This window comes from Xiphophorus maculatus, chromosome 16 (genome assembly GCF_002775205.1).
Source record: "Xiphophorus maculatus strain JP 163 A chromosome 16, X_maculatus-5.0-male, whole genome shotgun sequence".
Classification (NCBI taxonomy): domain Eukaryota; kingdom Metazoa; phylum Chordata; class Actinopteri; order Cyprinodontiformes; family Poeciliidae; genus Xiphophorus; species Xiphophorus maculatus.
The window spans coordinates 21,372,707-21,394,389 of record NC_036458.1 but is presented as its reverse complement, the minus strand read 5'-3'; the positions used below and the strand labels follow the sequence as shown (position 1 = coordinate 21,394,389).

The 21,683-nt window shown below is 39.3% G+C and overlaps 2 protein-coding genes across 2 annotated transcripts; one reads left to right on the top strand and one right to left on the bottom strand.

Annotated features, from left to right (window-relative positions):
* Nucleotides 1–154: 154 nt before the first annotated feature.
* Nucleotides 155–14,943, top strand: LOC111611603 (transforming growth factor beta receptor type 3-like). The gene is made up of 17 exons (XM_023348668.1): nt 155–366; nt 912–1,050; nt 1,463–1,629; nt 3,141–3,278; nt 3,359–3,533; nt 4,791–4,962; nt 5,039–5,183; nt 5,680–5,872; nt 6,649–6,722; nt 8,337–8,492; nt 9,475–9,555; nt 10,289–10,537; nt 11,282–11,746; nt 12,020–12,137; nt 12,205–12,306; nt 13,430–13,541; nt 14,392–14,943. The coding sequence occupies exons 2-16, from the start codon at nt 984–986 to the stop codon at nt 13,537–13,539; spliced, it is 2,412 nt and encodes an 803-aa protein (XP_023204436.1). The 5' UTR covers nt 155–366; nt 912–983; the 3' UTR covers nt 13,540–13,541; nt 14,392–14,943.
* Nucleotides 14,944–15,882: 939 nt separating this feature from the next.
* On the bottom strand, nt 15,883–20,288 carry LOC102230462 (zinc finger protein 205-like). The gene is made up of 6 exons (XM_005802827.2): nt 19,999–20,288; nt 19,048–19,282; nt 18,427–18,593; nt 16,664–16,810; nt 16,279–16,444; nt 15,883–16,192 (listed from the first exon to the last, which is right to left on the bottom strand). The coding sequence occupies exons 1-6, from the start codon at nt 20,059–20,061 to the stop codon at nt 15,996–15,998; spliced, it is 975 nt and encodes a 324-aa protein (XP_005802884.2). The 5' UTR covers nt 20,062–20,288; the 3' UTR covers nt 15,883–15,995.
* Nucleotides 20,289–21,683: the final 1,395 nt, after the last annotated feature.

Genomic DNA, 21,683 nt, shown 5'->3' with positions numbered 1-21,683 from the left:
AAACTCCTCCTCCTCTCCTCTTCTCTGCTCCTCCTTCCCGTTGCCATCTGTGTTTGGAGACGTTTCCAAAGCCTTTTATACCTCTCCTTACTATTTCTCTCTCCACCGTGTCACACCATGCCCTGAGCCCTCCCATCGCCCCTTTAAACGCGTCTTTACATCCAACTCCAAATCTCCCGTCGAGTCGTCTTTTGGTGCAGCTTCCCTCCCCAGCGGAGCCCAGCTGAGACTGGACGGTGTCTTTTTGCCTAGTTTAGGTTGTGAAGTGTGTGTGTGTGTGTGCAAGGGTGTGTGTGTGTGTTTAGTAAACAGCTTCAACCAGCCCTTGGAACATCAGTCGGCTTTTTCCTCTGTGCAGCGCCGCAGGTGAGAGTGAGATTTCATCTCGTATTGCCTCTAAACATGACTGAGAACGTTCACTGCAACAATTATAAATAGTTCAGCCGTTCAGACATGAATGGAAAGAACTTTAATATTAAACAGGACTATGAATGTTTGTTAAAAGCTATTTAGACTTTGTTTACAGTGGGCAAAGTTTCGTCAATTTTGCACAACTTTATCTTTATTTGAGAGCGATAACATCACTGGATAAGACTGATATTCACATAGAAAAACTGCAAACAATGAAGCAAAAGATTTTTTTCTCTTTCTGCCAAATTAAACAGATTCCATACTAAAAATGCATACAAATAATAGCCTTGAGGAGCTTGATTTTAGTGGCATAAAGTGGCATTTACCAAATATTTTGTAAAAAAAACCAAACCTGTCTTTTAGCTTACTTTTAAGGAGTTTGATGTTTTCACTATTCATCCATTTTTCAAGTAATCGATGAAAAATTGTGATAATTTCTTTGTAAGATGAAATGTTCAATCAGTCAACTAAACATTTTGACGGTACTATGTGTTTAACAGCTTGCCCTAAGTGAAGCTGACTGCCCTCAATGTAGCGCTGACTACAGATTGACACCAGCAGCTGAATCCACAATGCCATCGATAACAAAGGTTGGATTTTGGGTTTTCTGCTTTGTTTTCCTCTGGGAAAGACTGAGAGGTGAGAATCACTCCACTCCAAACTATTTCATTGATCCCAAAGGATAAAGTCTCCTGGTTAAACGACTTTAATCAGAGCGTTAGAGACAAATTTAGGGCAATACCTCAGAACAAAGAAATTCTGCTCCCAGAAACTCTTTTGTGTTATTATTTCTTCTTTTTTATTCAATAGAACTAGGCCTGTCAAAATAACAAATATTACAGGACAATAAATTGTCCCAGAAAATATAGTTTATTGCGATAAACAATGATATTGTTGTTTTGAGCCAATTTTCAAATAATATAACGGCAATGGCATAACAATGCGAGAACATAATCTCAAAGATTTTGCGTAGCATCGTAACCGAGAATTTAATATTCATGCTATCATTACATACTGTTATTATTTGCCCTCTGTTCCTCCGTGGCTCAAGGTGCAGAGGGGCGGTGTTCTCCGGCTGATCCAGCCGGAGCGCAGCATCCTGTTCGGGCTCTGCAGGAGAGGGTTCAGGCGGGCCGGGGCTGCGCCGCCTGGGAGCAGGGGAACAAGGAAACTCATGTCATCGCTTTGCAAAGAGCAACCAACAGCCCTGAGAACATGGTAACTTACAAACTTTTACTTTTTAAAAAAGAAAATGTTTCCTTTAAAAAGACGAAGAATCCTGCATTAACTTTAATAGTGTCTGAATTGAAGTGAGCGCTAATTGTTTTGATATTTTATTAAAGGTAAAGGTAATTTTATTTATTTAGCACATTTTCAGCAACGAGGAAATATAAAGTACAGGAATTAAAAGGAAATACAAACAAAATAAGAAGAAAAAGAATCTAATAATGTTGATCCAAAGTAAATAAACTAGATGCTCCTATTCAGGGTTGCTAGATAAGTATAAGTAAGTATCCTCTGGTCTAATTCCTGTTCTGGTTTGGAAGAATAGGAGTGTAAAAATTAGTTGCTAACATAGTTTTTCTGGATTCTAGGTTCTAATCCCTGTTCTGGGTTGCTAAATAAGTGTAAGTAAGTAAGTAAGTAAGTATCCTCTGGACATCTGGGTTGCTAGATAAGTATAAGTATTCTCTGGAGTTTCTAAGTATGCTCTAAATTTATAAAAGTAATAAATTTCTAAGTAATAATAAAAACTAAGTGTTCCTGTTAAGTCCCCTAATCTTATTTTATTGAGTCACAATAAATACTATTTAGTACTATCTTGTAATACAAAGAAAGTGTACACTTTGTAATTTGGCTGGAAACCCGTCTTGGTGGAGTTCAGATGTTTTCCGTCTACAGCTTAAAATATTCATGTTAGTTCATCAGTAACTGTAAAACACGACGGTGTTTCTCATTTCTACGATGAAAACTGACAAAACGCAACATGACAGTGATATGTTTCTTCATAGAAAGCAAATAAATATTAATACTTACTGTTTTTGGTAAAGGTTATTGTGTCGTGAAGTTAATTAAAACCGCGAGAAACGAACCAGTACGTGGAGAAGGTCGCTAGCTTTCACTGTTAGCTAGTTGGCTAGCAAGTTAGCAAGTTAGCCACTTTCCGTAAGTTGCTAACTTGCTGTCCGTAAGTTAGCCACTAGCTTACTTTAATCTACTAATAAATAAATTAATAATTTTATTTATTAATTTATCAAACAATTAAATTTATATAGAAAGTGGGCTTTAATTTCAAAATAAAAGCGATAATTATTTTTAGTTTTTTGGAAAATTGCTAGAAATTGTTTGATATACAAACTTTTGTATAATTTTCTATTTAGGCTAAGAATAAATTCCACACATTAAATTACTGAGGGGTTTTTTTTGTTATTTTTTGGCTATTCTAATCCAATTGGTGGCACTGGGTTTAAGTTAGAGGCAGCAAAGTAAAGAGTGCTGAATGCCAATGTGTGCCACAATTTGAAAAATGTTAAAACTGTGATTTCCTTTCAACTTTACACCTTTGAGCCACTTTGTAACGGTGCATCACATAAAGTGCTAATAAAATGCAATAAAGTTTGATGACAAATTGTGAAAAATTTGCAGGCGTATAAAAACCTTTTGTAAGGTTCTATAAATAGATCAAATTTTGTCAATCTTTCACACCAGTTTTTTTCTCCTGCCTCCAGGTGTCGGTGTTCCTGAAGCCTCTGAATCCACCCAGCGGCCCTCTCAGGGCCCTCCACCTGGTGCTCAGCTCCATACTTCCAATCAGCTGGTGGCTGGAGGCTGACCTGCTGCCCCCTGACCTCCCAGTACTGGTGCAGGTCAGTCATAAAGCGCAGGGGGGGAAAAAAGAATATCATGAATATTTCATTTAAAGCTCCATCTTTAAATGACTTGCTAGGTGTCTCCAAACTCCAGCGTCCAGTCACAAACTCTACGCTTGACCGTTCGAACAGTTCGTTCGCTACCTTTTCGCCTCCACACGCTGCACCGCTGGGCGATGAAGCACCATGGCAACCTGTCCTCCCTGGTCCACACGAAGCAGGGCAATCGAGTTTACATCCACCTGGGAGAAGGTGAGGGAACGAGAAACTACACTGTATATTAAAAAAAAAGTGTAATGACAACCTTCAAAATGACTGAAGTCAGCACTTTTGAGAATGAATGAGTTGCTATTTTATTCAGGCAGGATGGATTATGATTATGGAGAATTTACATAAGAGTGACTTAGTGAAGTGAGACACTGGATAAAAACTTGTAAGCAAACGAGTGACTAGCTGCGTTTCCATTGAGCACGTTATTGTGCAATTTGACATTTCAGAAATAAATTTGCTTAAAGGAAACATAGCAATTTCGAAAAAATTCTGGTTTTTCATTAAAAAAGTTTTGGTGCTTGGATGAGGTGGGTTTTTTTAAGCTGTATTGAAATTATTTTTTTTCACAAAACTTCAATGGAAACACTTTTTTCAAATCACACGAGTCATATGATCAACAACCGGACATTGCTACTGGAGGAAACCACAAAGAAGACAGGAAGTAGTTTGAGCACGCACGTAGCGCGGTGTTATTTTTAATGACGCATAACAAAGTTATTCACCTGTGATTTTAATTGTACAGAAATCGTCGCCATAATGTGGTTTGTGGAGGCGCTGGAGTCATGAGCAGTGGGTCAAAGTTATGTGAAAGTTTATGTTTTGAGGATAAGTTGTTAAATTTCACGTGAGTGCAGTGACTCAGCAGTCATTTCCTCTCTTTGAGAGTTTGTTGAGAAATATTTTGTGAAATTAACTGCTAATTAAAGTAAGGGCGAGTTTAACTGTGTAGCACATTTTAGCAACAAGACAAAGTGCTTTACATGATAAAAACATAACACACTTACAAAACAAAGTTTGTGAAAATCATCAACAGTATTCACCATTAAATGTACGTCAAGTGTTTTTATAAATGTTCCAGTTATTATGAATCAAAATCAACTGTAAACAAGTGAGTTTTTAGCCTTGATTTAAAGGACGTCGGTGTTTCGGCGGTTTTGCAGTTTTCTGGAATTTGTTCCAGATTTATGGAGCGTAAAAATAAATAAAAAATTCTCTCTTGCTGGGATGTGCTGTGGTGGAGCAGAGGTTAAGCGCTACCCACATAAGGAGACCTCAGTACTCGACGCGGCTGTCGCAGGTTCGATTCCCGGCCTGGTGACCTTTGCTGCATGTCTTCCCCCTTCTCTCATTACCCACTTTCCTGTCAATTAACTATCAAATAAAGGCCACTAGAGCCAATAAAACCTTTAAAAAAAATAAATAAATAAAATTCTCTCTTGCTTTGACTCCGTGTCACAGATCCGACCCTTCCTGCTGTGTGCCAGCTTCAGTCCTCCTTCCTGTTTCCTAATTACATGACCTCCGACCTGCAGCCGCAAACGGTGAAGGGCTGCAGCTATCCCAGAGAGAGCGAGGCCAGTCCTGAAGTCCATGTGATCAGGCTGCGTTCAGCAGGACCCGGGATCAGTGGGTGGGTCCGGAGTTAAGATCAGACATTGTTCCGTTTAACCCACAAGGAAGCAAAACGAAGCATCGTTTTCTCTCAGTTCTCTGCAGGCCGACGTCACGGTCTCCCTGGTGCCCCCGGTGGCCACTTCAGAACCCCACAAGGTTGTTCTGATTCTGAGCAGCTCGGTCCCAGTCAACTGGGTGATTACAGCCACAGGGGTCAGGGGTCACGTCTCTGTTCACGTAAGGCTCGAATCAAATATGATCTAATACAATAGCCAGTTGAGCTGACAGATTTAACATATACAGGAATAAAAATATAATTACAGTTCATACACTGCAAAACCACAGAATCTTACTGTGTAGTTTGGTCTAGTTTCTAGTGCAAATATCTTAGTACACTTGAAATAGGACAAAACTAACTTACAAGTAACTTTTCAATAAGAAATAGGAGCTTGTTTTAAATCAACAATTCCTTTATATTTGTGAAAAAGTACTAGTTATTATTTCACAAGAACTTTTTCATCAATCTTAAGGAATTATTGACGTAAAAACAATCTCCTTTATGTTGCTGAAAAGTTATTGCAAGCTTGTTTTGTCTTATTTCAAGTGTATTAAGATATTTTGTGTGTATTAAGATACACTAGGAACTATATCAAAACTTCCTGCTAATATCTTGGGTTTTTGCAGTGTACCCGACCACATGTGCGGTTATTGCTTGTAATTTCTTTCATTTCAGTCCTCCAACAGTGTCTCGTTGCCGTTTCAACCAGAGCCCAACGTAACCATGTCCAGCAGGCTCCTATCTGAGCCGCCTGCTGGCTCTGATCCTCTGGTTTGGGCCGCTGAGAGCGGCTACACCAACGTTAGGTCGTACACTGAGGCTGAGCTGGCCAATCGCTTTGTGATCCAGCTGGCAGAAGGCGGGACAAGTAGGTTCCTTCTGTCTCTTTTGTTATGTGCCGTCCTACTCAGTAAACTAGAAAATACGAATATATGAAGTTCATTTGACAGATGCATGTCCGTAACCTTTGAGAATAACTTTTTGGGGGGGTTTAAACACTCTTTGAGCCCACATTTCTGCATTACAAATGTCTTTTATTGAGCGATATGATATTCTAATCTTAAAATGTTGTGTTTTCATCAGCTGTAAGCAGAAAAACATCATAATTACCAAAAATGTTACCTGAGGAGAGTGATATCTTAGGCCCATTATACAACCCATATAATACTCGTATATGGAAATGTTGCCCACATTAGCTGTGTTTCCACTGACCATATAATTGCGCAATTTAACATTTTAAAAATAAGTTCAGTCAATGGAAAGACAGCGATTTAAAAAAAACCCTGGTTTTTTTTAGATTAAAAAAATTGTAGGTTATTTGGCTGTATCAAAATTGGTTCATTTTGCTAAACTGCAATGGAAACACTTTTATCCACATCACACAAGTCACATGATCAACAACCAGATGTTACTACTAATGGAAACCACAAAGAAGAAGATGACAGGAAGTAGTGTGAGGATGATGACGCGCGACAAAGTTTTGCGCTCATTTGTATTGGCTGTTACTTTTATTTACCCGGGTTTCCTTGATCACATTCTCCAGCTTCCAGGTTGTATGGACTGTTGCTTTAAGATCAGATTTATTGTTTGTCAAATTTGAGCTCTTCCTTCTCTGCCCTCCTGTCTTCTTTTTGTTTTCTTCAGACCAGGAGAGATTACCAGTGGTGAACTGCGATGGCGGTCTCCTCAGTGTGACGGTGGACCAACAAAAGCTCAAGGTCTCCAAACATAGAAGTTAATTGTTCTGATGAATGTTTTATTTCACTAAAGATAGGCTGTCTATCAACATCAATATGTTGAGTAATGCAAACAATGGAGGCAGTGTAAACAATCTATTCAGTATACAGTAGGTTTAATAGGCTAAATATCGTCACCCTGATTAGTGATCTGCTTTATTCAACTCAACTCAAACCCTTCCATGCCATGGTACCAAAAGACCCAAAGAGACCCCCTTTGTAATCCCACAGACAATTCTCCAAATACGTAAAGAATCAAGTTTTAGAGTGTTTTTTTAGTCACTATTCTGTTACATTCACTTAGCATAAATGCTAACCTCATGCAGTCTGATTTTAGATGGCCATGAGTTCTGTGTCGGAAAATTTTACTATCACATGACATATTACGACTTTATAGCCAAATGATAAAATGTTTCATCACAATCTGCCTTTTTATTCAAAGAAGATATATAATATTTTATATTACCGTATTTTCCGGATTGTAGAGTGCACCTTACTACGAGCCGCATGTACAAATTTTTTGAAAAAACTGGAAATGTGCATATATAAGCCGCACCGGGCTATTAGCCGCTGGTATCTCTGCCGCTCTCGGTTTTTCCCAATTGATAAATTATCCTTAATAAATCCAGCACGCTGGAGACGCAGCCCTCCGTCACCAACGCTGAACATGGATTCGTTCACGCAGAGCTGAGGCTCTATTTCCCTCCTGTACTACCAGATCGATAACCCTCTACTTGAAAGCAGCATCATATGAACTTCTTCGTGTTGTTTCCATGATGAGCGGATATGAGTTTGAAGAAATTTTTTCAGTCGTGCCTGCTGCTAGCATGTGCTTGTTCTAAATTAAAATCAGCGCTTTCTTCTTTACTTTCTAATTTTGACTTCCAACGATTCACTTCCTGCTAAAGAGCCCCCTGGTGGTTGAAGAAAAATCCACAAGAAAGCCACACCGGGCTATAAGCCGCATGGATCAAAGCGTGGGAAAAGAGTAGCGGCTTATAGATCGACAAATATGGTAATCACCTCAAAATTTATTTTATTCCCATAGTTTTATGGGTTTTTTTGTGGCAGCGTCCTTGTCAGAAACTTTTCCATTTCCTGCTAGCTAAGCTAGCCTGAAGAGCAAAGCAGCTTTATGAGTTTGTCTGGTAGCCAATCAGAATATGAGCATCAGTATCAACATTTAAGTCAATTACTCTAATTTATATTTTAGATTTTTAATGATTGGATAACTGAAAACAAAAATTATAATGAAAAATTCAAGATTTAAAAAATAAATAGGATTCATTATTTTTCCTCCTCTTCCCTCTAACGTTCTGCTCCCCCCACAGCGCCCCCTGGCTGCCCCCGGCCGACTTCAACCTCCACTTTGATCAGAAACATGCAAAAGCAATGACTCATCACCTGGCTTTTTCTAAATCCTATAGAGGCGTAGTAGTGTTAGCAAATAGAAACAATTTTGATAATTCTAACTGACCTAAACGATAAAGTTTTTCTTTGTTTTCTCCATACAATGTATGTAAACATTTTGGTTTCAGCTGAATTTTGTCCTCTGTGTTTGTAGTTAAATGGATTCCCCTGGGTTGTCTCCTCCAGAGCTTGTCTTTGCCAGCTGTTGCCATGACGCTGCGGGACCAGAGATGCCAGGCCGTGTCGAATGGGAGCCACTTCCTGTTAGCGCTACCGATCATTTTCTGCAGAACTGAGGGGATTCTGCAGGAACAGCCCAGAGGGGTGCTGTACAAAAACACGGTGAGATTTTCTCAGTGTGCGCTCCAAAAAAAAAAAAGCAAACAAAAAAGTCGACATTCTTTCACGCCCTAAATACAGATTAGGTATTATGTGTTCTCCAGGCACATAGTTCCATTTTATAGCATAAGCAAATAACTATGTTAGCTTCAGTTGTTATGAAAGTCCTCTGTATGTCAAATATGACTTAAAAGAAATTTCACTTCCTAATTTAACACCTTGAAATTGGGTCTCTGTCTCTTTAAGAAACTCCTGCTCCTTCTGAAACTCCGCCTTCCGAAAGTTATAAGATGGCTCCTGTATTAACCCTTTAACGTTTTTTATCAGCATTGCACTGAGAAGTAGCTTGTTTAATGTTTTCTAACAAGATTAATAACTAGACAATAAATGCCAACCCACTTGCTAAGATCAGAGATTTTGCTGACATCTTATTACTGGTTGAAACTCACTTGTTTGAGTGGAATAGAACTTGAATCCAATGCATTTTTGTTAGTATTACATATAAGGAATGTGTGTATTACTTTTATAGATATATTTATATAGGTTTTACTAAGCAAAAGAAGCACTACTTTTTTTTTTTTTTTACAGTGGTTTAAGATTGGAGACAAGGCATTGGTTGACCAACCTCTAAAGGAGGAAGAAACTTTACACTTTATATCATTTTACTTTTACCTATTGGGAGCTTCATTGTCAGTTTATCTGAGCAATGATCAGCTGTAGCAGTGACACCAGCAGTGTTTTATATTATTTAACTGGCTTAAAAGCTATTAGACATCTGCTGCTGTGCCCAAAATGTTCTGTCTAATGTGTCAATTGCCCTTTGTGTCGTCGCGTTTGGTGCCGTTGATGAATAAATTAATTAGTGAAACCTTCCTGAAAGTTACCGTAGCTAATCCCCAAACATGAGAGAACTTAAGTTGAATGTTTTTTTGTGTGTTTATTATTTTGATAATGTGTGTGTGTGTTTATTCTGTTTTATGATCAGTTGTTGCTATGGAGAGTCCAGCCACAGAGCGTCGCTGCACACGAAGAGAACAGGAAGTCCAGACCGTCCTTCAGCGTACATGTGAGTTCTTACAAAAGTTCATTGTAAAGTTAAAAAAATTAAAAAATTCAGTTTCAGTTCAATTTATATATATAGCACCAATTCACAACAAATGTCTCTTACATAAATCTAATTGGTCCCGGTTATCAAACAGTGCAGTAGACTCAATTAAGTATTCAAAGTATTAAAAAAGAAAATCAAAGGAAACCCAGCAGACTGCATTGAATCATTTACTTACAACTTTCGCTTTACTGTCTTTCTTTGGGATTTTACGTGATATACCGACTCAAACAAACAAATAGTGAGGGATCAATCTGATTGGATGAACATCGTTTGCGAACGTCAGCTTTCATGTCTTTCCACAGACTCTATCCAGCTTTCCTAATTTTACTTGCAGCATGATGCTGCCGCCACCGTGTTTTATGGTGGGGGTGGGCTGTTGGTTTTCACGCAGGTGAAAAATTCCCAGAGTGGACTCTGTTTACAGATTAGGTGACTTTAGAAGGAAAATAGTTTCACTAGATTTTATTTAATGTAGCAGATTACATGGATTGAACATAAATGCACACCACACTTATCAGATCTTAGTTTATAAGAAAAAAAAATATATAAACTAAGTTTATAAGTTACAACGCTGCCGTGCTATAGGTCTTCATCTATCACAACTAATAAGCAAAACTCAACATTTTTTAAAGTGCACCAGTACTTTTACAAGAAGCTGTGTCTCACCTGCTTTTCTTACCTTCCCTTTCAGATAAGCTGCTTTGCCACCAGCCCCTCAAAATCTGCTGCTAATGATGACAACGTGACCCTTCCTCTGATTGGACGGTTCGCGCGGGGGGCACGGCAGGGTCCAGAGTCGGCCCCAGCTCCCCACCATCTGCCGGTGCCCATACTCACATCGGGGCCCGCTCTGCAGCTGGGGCTCTTCGTCACCGACAGCTACGAGCAGACGTGGACCGGGCCGTGTGTCATCACCGCCGACCACCGCGTCTTTGTCGAGGTCTCTGCCGGTCTAACTTTTTTTATTATTTTGTTTTTTTTACATAAACCATATTTCCCGGTGGCTCATTGAACGTCAAGATTTCAGATAAAGAGAACAAATATGTTAATAATCGATTATTCTGACAGTTAATCGATTAATCGTCAGAATTAATTTGCACATTCCGTGGACTTTTTTATTTAACCATTTCTATACAATGTTAGAAATAAATTAAAAGATGCAAAAAATACTTGAATTTAGATTTTATAAATAGGTAAATAAACATTTAATTGCTTGAAAGGCAATAACAGCATTCCTTTAGTGAGCTCAGATCATCTGCAGCATCTGCAGCTAAAAATAATCCTCCTAACATCAACATGTGAAAATCTCATCTCTTTTGTTTCACTTAAAATCAATACAGTGTAGGGCTGGTCTGGTGATATTATTTTTTTCACTAACTAATTAATAATTGAATAGCAACAGGTGCTTAATTGGAGATTTAATGCAAAATGTGTATATTTTTTGCACAGTTTTGGCTTAATTCCTGCTTTTAGTATGTTGTCCTTTCCTTAACTGTGTACTCCAGTTAACGATAAATCAATTACTAAATATGAATGGACGATCATTAAAATAGATGATTAGTCACGATTAATCAGATTAACCGTTTCAGCACTAATTCAAATATATTAAAAAAAATTTTTTATGTTTTGCTTCTAAATTTCTATGCCAGGACAGTTTCTTAATTCGTAGTCTATCTCGCTGCAGATTTCTGCCAACGCCTCCCTCGCAGACGTCGTGCAAGTGGAGTCGTGTTTTGTATCCCCCCAGTCCGACCCTAAGAAATCTCCCTTCTGGACCGTGGTAAGCGACGGCTGCTCCTCAGATCCCTCCGTCAGGCTCGGCGCGAAGGCGGGCGGTGACGAGGACGAAGACGCTTACGCTGAAGAGGAGGAAGACGTCGGACGTGAGGAGGACAGAAACGGCCACAGCGGGAGAAGATTCTCGCCGATAGACAACGGCTCGCCAAACGTGGGCGATTCGGAAAAGGCGCAACTGTTGAGATTTAGCTTTGTCCTGCGGCCCGTTTATAACGAGTCCATGCAGTTCGTCCACTGCAGCCTCCGCCTTTGTCTCTCCGACTCAGCAAGAGAAGAGACCACACAGGAAGCGAGTAGCTGCCAGAGTGGGGTACTGATTCCCCCACTTGTTCCGGGATCATCCAGACATCAGGTAAAAAAAAAAAAACATAGAATAAAGTTCCTTATGGGGGTGGACGACGTGAACAGTTTTATCACAATATTTTAACGGTACTATTGTGATAACGATAAAAGCAACGATAAGAACTATTGACTGCTTTTGCCGTTGTTACGATAATACCTCGAAATATCGTGATAAAACTTTAAGGCTATGTCATCCACCCCTATTTAAACTTTTTTATATAACCTAATATTTTAGGTCAGGTGTGTGGTGAACTCCTGACTCTGTTCTGTATTCCCATGTCAGTGTGAGATCAGAAACCTCTCCAGGCCCATGGTGGTCACCCGGCCCATTAGCTTGCTGGTAACCAAACTGGAACCGTCGGCTGGTCAAAGAACAAAGAGTCTGAGTCCAGAGAGCAGCAGTGAGTATCGTCTGATAAATACTTTCACTGAACCGCAGTTTAACTTGCCTCATGCTCTTGTCTGCAGGGTTTGTGTTGCACGAAGGGCTGCTGATGGGAATCGTCTTTGCAGCTTTTCTGGTTGGAGTCAGTTTAATGGGGGGACTGTGGTGCATCCACACATACACAGGTAAATGCAGGAAGTAGGTCTGGTCAGATAATGATACAGACCTGCTGACTGAGAACATATCACAGTGTCGTAAAAAGAAAACAAGAATCGCCCTTTTGGGAATGTTTCAGATCAGCAAACAAATAAAGAAAAATGATAAATATTAATCGAAATTTTAGGTTTTAAAAGGTGTTTTTTATTAGGAATAAAAAAGTGAACATTAATTTATGAATGAATAATGTGGTGAAAATATGACTGATTTTACCTTCAGTTGTTATAAAAAAGCTGTATCTGTTAAACATGACTTAAAAGAAATTTCACTTTGCAATTTGACGCCTTGAAATTGGGCGTCTATCTCTTTAAGAAGCTTCTGCTCTTTCTGAAACGCCGCCTTCAGCTCATTACTTCACCAGTTCTCCTCCATTCTGCCGTTATAAACGTTCTTAGGAGCACTGCACTGAGAAATAGCTCCTGTAATGAGCTCAGTAGACAGGAAGTTTCACCAGGTGCTTGCTAATTGCTACTGGCTAGTCTGGAGTAGCTGAGCGGGTCACGTACAAGGGAGGGGCTTTGGGTAAATAGGCGGTGCTTGGTGAGCCACCCCCGAATGATTGCCACGAAGAGATAAAAAGGATTTCTCAAACATGCACGGATGAATCAAAGCCACACTCCAGATGTGTTTTTAAACATAGAATAACATTATATCATGGTGTAAAACTTAAAAAGTCAATTTTACATAATACCCCCACTTTCATATTTTTGCTTCGAGAGAAACAGATCAGGCAGTTAGAAACATTTCCTTGTGTTTGGTTGTGTAAGTGAAAATTATCCAAAGATATGCGGACGTTTGCCGAAGGCACGATCAGTTTGCAACCACAGAAATGAAACTATGTCACCCTGCATCTCAGCACAGACCATGCCGTTTTAACAGTAAACATGAAAACACTCGACAGCAGGGCAGACGCTGATTTAATCTGTGGCTCAAAGAATGTGTGTGAACACCAGACACAGGTTAGACGCAGCAACACGATGGACGTTTGAGACGTGAACGTATGCTTTGGTGAACCGATGGGACTTCCTGCGTCATCATAAAATTATACTGCGTCTTGTTTTTGTTTGTTGTTTTGTTGTTGATGTTTTTTAGGGGGACACCCAGAGTCTTTTAGAAATGCTCACTTAACAAATCAGACTCAAGAGGGCTGCAACAACAGGACTCCACCTTTCCTGTCTGATCAGTCCTCCAGCTCAGTTTAGAGGTAAAACATGACTACAGCATAATCAGAAAACAAAACGCCTGCTGTGTTTGTTGTATTTGACATTTACTGTACATCCTAGCATGCAAAACCCTGTGGTCTTGTTAACATGTGAAAAATGTTATCAGAGTATCTAAAGACTGTAATTGCTTCTCAACTTTAGGTTCAAAATGTTTTGAAGTGACATTGCAGTGTGAACACGTTGATTATAAATCTGTTATTATTTGCCATGTGTATGTACTTATCTTATTGTACCCTTAGAACAAGACCGGTTAACATCTAAGTATTTTATAGTCACAAATTTGAAAAGTACTTTGAAGGCTCTAACCACTGCAAGACGTTTTACTTTTGGTTTTTAACATCCATACTTGTCCCCTTCTGTTTTCCCACAGTAGTCTCCCATGTATCTCAGACATTATATCAGTCACCTCACTCTTAAGTTTTAAGGGACAGACATTTTAGTATATGAGCTAAAGAAATACATTGATATTTGATGAGTACTGTATTTTATGTTTTTATTTTCATTTGTAGTATCAACGTTTGGCTTGGCACAGCTCTTTCATGAAACCTACCAAATGATGCCGACAAAATGCTAATAATAGCTAATCAATTTAGTCAGAACCCAATCTACCACTTGCCCTCTTTTCATATTAAAAACATTAGAGCTGTGGACCAGCTGGGGGGGAAGAGACTGAACCGAAATTCAAAGCTGTGCATTTAAAATAAACTGCAGCGGTTAAATGCTTCTGTCAGCTCCAGAAAATTTATCAGCATTAGGCAAAGCACCTGCAGATCTTCGGCTCTGATGTCCCAGATAAGTCTGAACAGTTGCATTCTTTTATCTCCTTCTCAGGATTTCCTTCTGCAAATCTGAGAGTGGAGAACTGGGACAGGGGTTGCAACAGCTTCTGTGCGTTTTTGTGTGTGAGAACACAGCTGCTTTCTTTCTTGCGTGTGCAGAGCCGTTTTTGCGCCTCCATTGAGTGCCGTTTTCATGTGCGCCGAAGAGACAAGAGGCCTCGAAACATGCGAATACAGCAGGTCCCAGTCATGTGCGGCGTTCTGTAAAGTGCTACGGGTTTGATTCAAAGTGAAAAGTCACCAGTTTGATGGTGTGGAGCACTTGGCACATCTGGATTCGGCAGAGGAATAAAAATGTTGCTAGTGACTCAAACAGAGAGCACGCCATCAACACCTTTGGGTTTGTGTGGTAAAGAAAAAAAGGTGCATTAAATGAGCTGAGATGTGTTGGCCCATTGTTTCAACTCCAAGACCCCAACTTCTGTGTAATTGTTTTTTTTTAAAAAGCTAATAATGTGCTTTGTTGAAGTCAAATGCTGTAAGATGTAATGCTGAATGTTACATTGTTGTATTTGCTTAAAGCATAAATAAATCACGTTTTGGCCTCTCAGGGGCAGCAGAGCAAAGTTAAGTTTGCAACGTGAAGCCAACATGGAAACACAAGATTTACATTTAGTGATGTTAATTTGTTTTGTTTTCTGTATTTTAGACATCCGTACTCCGTTAACCTGATTGGGATTTTCAAAGAAAGGTCCTGTTAAAAGGCTACAAGTAATTACCACTTATCTGCTCCTGCAGAAAACTAGCATGGCAGCTTCAGTTAGCATAAACGGCTAGAAGATGCTGAAGCTAACAGCTAGTCCTGCTAGCTAGTGACAGTGACCAAGACGTTTTCATACAGCATGTCTCTCACACTTTAAAGTGGTTGTTTTGTATTATTAGAAGATAATTTTCAGTTCAATAATTTGTAACCTGAAATTTTGCAAGTCTACATTACTAACACGGGGAATAGGTAGGAGGAGGTGCGGCGCTATTAGCTTTAGCCTTTGGGATGCAAGAAGAGTTACCAATTGCAGGTAAGACATTGACTGTTTTTAATATTTTAACTAAATCTGTGTCACAAATTCTGAATTGTTTCCCCTAAATAATGAACATTGATTTCTATAATGTTTAAGGCTGCATATACTGACTTTTCCATGCATATTTCTTTTTTACTAAAAACAACTCTTATTGCAATAACATTTGGAAGATGCAGGCTGAAATGTTCTTTTACTCTTCGGGATGAAAGTGATAATTTTGTGGTTTCGCATCTTTCCAATTCCATTTTCCTGTGAATAATTTTTCTATTATAAGCCATAGCATTTTATGGATTATGCAACTCTGTCAGAATGGCAAAAGTGAGCTGAAGTAATTTTGTAATTGCGGATTTTCTGATCGTAACTGAAAATGCCATCAGCTAGATTCAGAAATATCTCAATTATCATTACAGAATTAGTTCTACTTTAGTATTAAAAACAGATAAGCTAAAATAACGAGCCAAGAGAAGTCACATTAGTCTTTAGTCATGTAAACAAATGTACAAACTGTATATTCATTTAAACATTATACACAGATTGTCAAAGTTATGTACAAACAAAAAAGTTCAGCTTGATGTGCTCAGCTTTGGCTGTACACCTCTCCATAGGCGCACTGTGTCTCATGGTGGCGCTGTAGGTCCACCCTGCGCTGGAAGGTGAGCTGACAGCGGGAGCAGCTGAAAGGCCGGTAGCTGTTGTGCTTTCGGCTGTGGGTGATGAGGTTGGAGCTCTGGCTGAATCCTTTACCGCACACCTTGCACACGTGTGGTTTCTCTCCTGAGCAGGGAGCAGAAACGAGGCGGGCCCATCATGATTCACGCTCAAGTTTAACAGTAAACCTGTCTCGTGCGTCTCCCCCTCACCTGTGTGTATGAAGGTGTGTTTCTTCATGTCAGACTTCTGGTGAAACCTCTTGCCGCAGTACTGGCAGGGGTAAGGCCGCGTGTCGGAGTGGATGAGGAGGTGAGTGGACAGGGTGGACGAGCGCTTGAAGACTTTTCCACACACTTTGCAGCCAAAGCTTCGCTCCTGGACACAAAAACGAAGCTTACAATAAGTCCCAGTAGAGCCGTGATCAATGTATCTCGACCGGACCGTCACGGGTTCAAGGCCCCGTTAGCCTTTGCCGCAACTCTTCCCTCTCCCTCACAACCCACTTTCCTGTCCGCATACTGTGAAATAAAGCCCACTAGCCAAAAGTCCTTAAAAAAAAGAAAGAAGGAAAGAAACACTTAAAGAGGTAAAGACCTTTGCTCTGCTGTAGCTGCCAACTGCTTGGAAACCAAAGGGCACATGGGATATGTCTGCAGCAGCCAGGGATCTCGACAAAGGGATGGAGAGGGTGTTGTACACTTGGTCTCGCAGACTCCCTGACATTAGGATATCTGAAAGAGACTGAGGAGAACAAGAAGAATGAGATAAATTCATGTTAGGTAAAAAGTTTAGTGATCTAAAGTTTCCTAGTGGATTCACTTTGCACAGAAATAGGTGAGCTACTACTACAAGAAATCGCTTAAACGATGACATTGAAATTTATTTCGCACCACCTCTGCAATAGATATAAAAATAGCTAGTTTATCTAAAATTTAAAAACCAGGAAAAAACATGAAAAGCATACGATTTTCTCCTTTATTTTTTAACATTTTTCATTTAGTCAGTGATGGTGTCATGAAATGTGGTGTGAGGTGGTGAGGCAGACGCTGAGGACCCAGATTGGAATGAATTAAGGTGAATTTAATGATGAATCCAGAAATGCAAAAGTCCAAAATCCAGGCAGCACAGCAAGAGCGGAAGGTTAAAGCTAATCTGCTGGTAGCAACTGGTGAGACATCTGGACAGCAAGACAAATACGACAGAATTGACAAAGACAAAGAAACACAGGTAGACACAGGTACACAGAGGGTAATCAGGGAACCAGACACACCTGGGAACAATCAAGGGGTAGACGGGACAACACGGAGACTCAAAAGACACAGAAACCTAAAATAAACACACAGAAAAACTCAACTCACCACAGATGGTTCTTGCATAAATGCTAGACTTCCTTCTGTGTCTGATTTATTTTAGGTATAAAACAAAGAATTCCCTCTGCCCTTTTATTTATCATTTTTTTAACAGTAACTGCTTGATATATTCTGATTTAAAGAATCTGTAAGCAATCTACAGAAAATGTATAATGTTTCAGAGCAAGTTTGTCTAGTTTGAAGTTTTGGACTTCAAACTAGAGAGATCCAGGTTAATTTGACAAAAAGTCAAATAGCCGTTCTGTTCGAAAATGGGGAAGCAGAGAGTCGGATACCAATTTCAGAGCATCGGTGCAAAGTTGTACTTTCACACAGTTTATATAACGCAGGGGAGTGCCCACTTCCCACTGACCGGACTTGCAAATGAGCGATAGAAAGCGTGTTTGTTAGAATGTTTCTGCCGCCCTCTGAGGAAAGAGCTCCCTTGGTGGTGAGCCATATCTCCCATATGTATATAAAAAAGCTACAGGTGTTTATATTTTACACTATGATCGTCTTTAAAACAATCAAACCAAGTAAACTCTTTTTTTATGTTGATCATAAAAAGAAACACAAACTCCATTACAAAACAAAAGCCAGTTAAAACACTTATAAAAATACCATTGATGGAGATATTCTTTAAAACTTTACATAATTTTAACATAGTTATTCCTGATAACTTTTCAAATGTTATTGAAACAGATAATTAGAATCTATTCACAAGAACGGGATTTCATATAAAACCTCTGCTGCCAGCCCTCCCTCAATCCTAAAACTGATCCAGGTTGAAAAATTGCATAATTTTTGAATAAATATTTTATAGTACAATTGTTTTGTAATGGAATTTGTTTAATAGAAAAACAATTACTAATGGTAAATTGCACATTCTATGAATGTGCAATTTGTCTGAAGGAAGAATAGCAAGATACCATCAGCATGTGGTTTTACTCGGATAGTAAAATAGAGAATAAATTATTTTTTTTAACAGTCTTATTCTTCGTTTCTCACCTTTTCACAGAGCGGACAATCCCTGACCGGTGATTTGAGGTCAGTGTGCGACGTGTGGTTGAGCAACAAGAAGACGAGCCTCTCCAGCTCTCTCTCTCGGTCAGATTGTTGTCGGTCAGGCGACCATGGTGCGACTGGCGTGGGACGGTCTTCCTTCTCCACAGCGGCTTCAGTCAGAAAATGAAACAGATTTTTTTAGCCAGTGGGTTCCAAACTTATCACCGTCCAATCAAAATAACAGTGGAAGAGACACAAGACCTGGACTATCGGTTGAGTCTACAAGCATTCCTACAAAATCAAGCAAACATCAGCAGTCGGTATGTTGCTTTTATTTGTCAGTACAGCTTTTTATCTCCTAAAGTTTGCAGCATAAATGTGCTTTACTTTTATCATGTTTGGTATTTGGCTAACTTTCCCCTGATTTGCAACGTCAATTGGAGTCTTGACCCCAATTGGTCAGTCAAGACTCTCCAATTACCCAATCTACCTTAGCTTGCTCTTAACACCTAAAGTGTCCTCTAGTACAATTAATATAAAATTTTGCTCTTCATTTGCTAATTATTATCTTGTTATAGAATCAGCTAATGCAAAAAGTATAATTTTTAAGAAATGGGTTCATACCTGAAGGCCAGAGCTTGTCTTTTGGGGTTCTGTAGGAGCAGTTTGCCGGTCCATCAGTCACAGGGTTTCTGATCTCTGGGGAAGGTAAAGTTTGTGGAGCATCTTCAGGAAGCCCAATCCCATCCTTGGCGTTAGTTTCAGCCTGCCGTCTGGAGCAGTGGTCCCTGGGTGGGCTGAGGGGATGCGTCCGTTTGGTCTTGACGAGGAACGAGCGCGGCATGGCGGAGGTAGGCGTCTGAGGGAGTGAAGATGGTGCACTGTAAATCTGCAGGAGTCTTGAGAAGCCAACTCTTTCATGTCACTTTTAGAGCCCCGCACACACTCAGATGTCGCGCACCTGTCTGCTCATCTTCAGTTACAATGCCAGAGTTTGAGGTTTCCTCAACAAACACAGCCTGCCACCTGCATAAAGGTTTTGAGGGCTTTAACTAAGGAAAACCCTGCTCTGCCGGGAGGCAGGTTTGAAACTGATTCCGTCGCTGCTTTTTACATGAACTGTGAAGTTACAGCAAAAAAGCAAACACAGTCCAGTTATTAAAACCTAAAAGTACGATTATATCATAAAAATGAGGCTGCTACCACTTGTTTTCTAAAGCTTTCCCCTGCATGTGTTAACATCACTGTGTGGTTGTCGATGGGTGGTGAAGTGCTAGAAAGCTTATTTGTAAAAACCATATCTCAGATTATTAAACTTTATCTTCCAACGTTTTTCTTTCTCTCACTTTTGTAAAAAAAAAAAGCCCATGAAATACAGTCGCAAAATAATTACACCTTCTAATCTGGTAAATCTGTCGTATATTGTTTAGCCACTGACAATTTTGAAACTTTTAAGGTCAACAGAAGATTGTTGTGGGAATACAAAAATAATAATGATTATAATAATAATTGGGACTTAAAACTACCTTGGGCCAATTTGAAATGTGAAAGCCAGCTTGAAATGGTTGACCTTACCTCAGTATTGCGCAGCTGAATGTTGACTGCTTCTTGTGTCCTCATTGCTCGCAACATCCTCATTTCTTTTTCTCACACCCATCAACCGATGACATGTCACAAAGAGATTTGATTTGATTTTGAAAGGCCAGCTGAGGATTGTTTTGCTGGAGGCGAAGGAAGTGAAACCAATTGAGGAGCTCTCGGGAGCTAAAAGAATAAAACGTTCTAAGTGAACACCTCAGAAGCAAGCAAACCCCGTCTATTATTTATCTCTTCTGACACTTTTTCTCAGAGCAGCAGCTTGGTCTTGACTGTAGACAAGTTTTGAGCCTACCCCTCAAAAGTGTGATGACTGTAAAACCCAGAAGATTTTTTTTTTGTTGTTTTAAATGTGGGACCAGTTTCCCCATTGATGGATTCATTGTTGCAATGACTGTTCACCGTGGGTGGACTCACAAACACACCAAGCATTGTTTGGAAAGTCTAAATATCTCATCGTTCTCATGTGAACACGTGAACCTTTACAGCCCGTATAGGTGGGATACCTACAGGGTTGTTCAAACCCAATTTGTGGAAATACCCTTTGTGTTCACCCATCTGGGAGCTTTCTTTGCCACGTGTGACTCATTTTTCACCTTCACCTACCGTCAGGGGTGAAAACGTTCAGCTGACTCTAGCTAGGGATGGGAAACGTGGACCCAGAATTTGTTTGTGCTTTGTTGTGTTCGTTGTCATGACGATGGAAGTGATGATGCAACTCGTTGCAAACTGTAACCTGGTGTGATGGCAGTGAATTCTCCAGGGTTATAATGGCTGTGGGCTTTTACATTATAGTTTATTTTTATTTTGCTGTGACTTTTTAAAATTTGTTTTTAGAGTACTTTTGCTAGTTTTTATCGGTTGTTAAAAATTAATAATGAAGCTTAGTTTCAGTTTATCTGCTAATAGTAACAGTAGTAGTTTTAGCGCTTTCAAACATTGGTAAATTTTTAGGTATAAAAAGGTCAAAAGGTTTTTATTGTGATTATGTTTGCATCGATTGGGTGATGAATACTCAACAGAAGATAACATTTTCAAAACAATGTATTTAATTATTGTTGAACAGCAACTTATTCTGGCATTTTATCGCTATTTTTGCGGACTAGATTAAGTCGAGGCGTATGGCGTGACGTAATTTACTGACGTAAACTTCTTGTGTGCGAGGGGAAAAACTCTGTTTGAAAGGCTTATCAATAGATTCATTAACACAAAAATGAAGGAAATTACACCTTTAATTTCAGCACGTTTTAGTCATTTCAGTTTTTCCCCATTAATTATTGATTTTATTTATTTCAGTTAGCAAAAATGATTCCTCAGTTTCAGTTTTTGCTATTTTGTTTGTTTTAATTAGCTATATTAACTCTGGAACTCACTGGCTATATCAGTGTAAAGTGTAACAAAAAAAAAAAAAACTGTAAAATATTTTATAATCCATGATTTGTTTCAAGCTTTTATGGAAACGACAGGGGAGGAAAATGTTTACAGAGCAAAAGAAACAGTTTCAATTTTATGTCCAGTTTTAAAGTCAGCAAACACCAAGATGAATCGGAATTTATCGCTATTTAGAATTATTTATTATAATCAAAGTATGTTTTTACAATATCTGAAATATGATCTCTCAAAGCAAAACTACTTCTAAATGTTTCTCCTTATTCTATGAAACA

What these genes read in the sequence shown, in the direction of transcription:
- LOC111611603 (XM_023348668.1), top strand. Translation starts at nt 984, where the DNA reads ATGCCATCGATAACAAAGGTTGGATTTTGGGTTTTCTGCTTTGTTTTC. An exon ending in CCAACAGCCCTGAGAACATG is followed by an intron (nt 1,630 to 3,140) that starts GTAACTTACAAA and finishes TCCTGCCTCCAG; the next exon opens with GTGTCGGTGTTCCTGAAGCC. An exon ending in CGGGATCATCCAGACATCAG is followed by an intron (nt 11,747 to 12,019) that starts GTAAAAAAAAAA and finishes TTCCCATGTCAG; the next exon opens with TGTGAGATCAGAAACCTCTC.
- LOC102230462 (XM_005802827.2), bottom strand. Translation starts at nt 20,061, where the DNA reads ATGAGGATGTTGCGAGCAATGAGGACACAAGAAGCAGTCAACATTCAG. An exon ending in TTCAGCTGCGCAATACTGAG is followed by an intron (nt 19,283 to 19,998) that starts GTAAGGTCAACC and finishes TCACTCCCTCAG; the next exon opens with ACGCCTACCTCCGCCATGCC. An exon ending in ATTGTCCGCTCTGTGAAAAG is followed by an intron (nt 16,811 to 18,426) that starts GTGAGAAACGAA and finishes TGTTCTCCTCAG; the next exon opens with TCTCTTTCAGATATCCTAAT.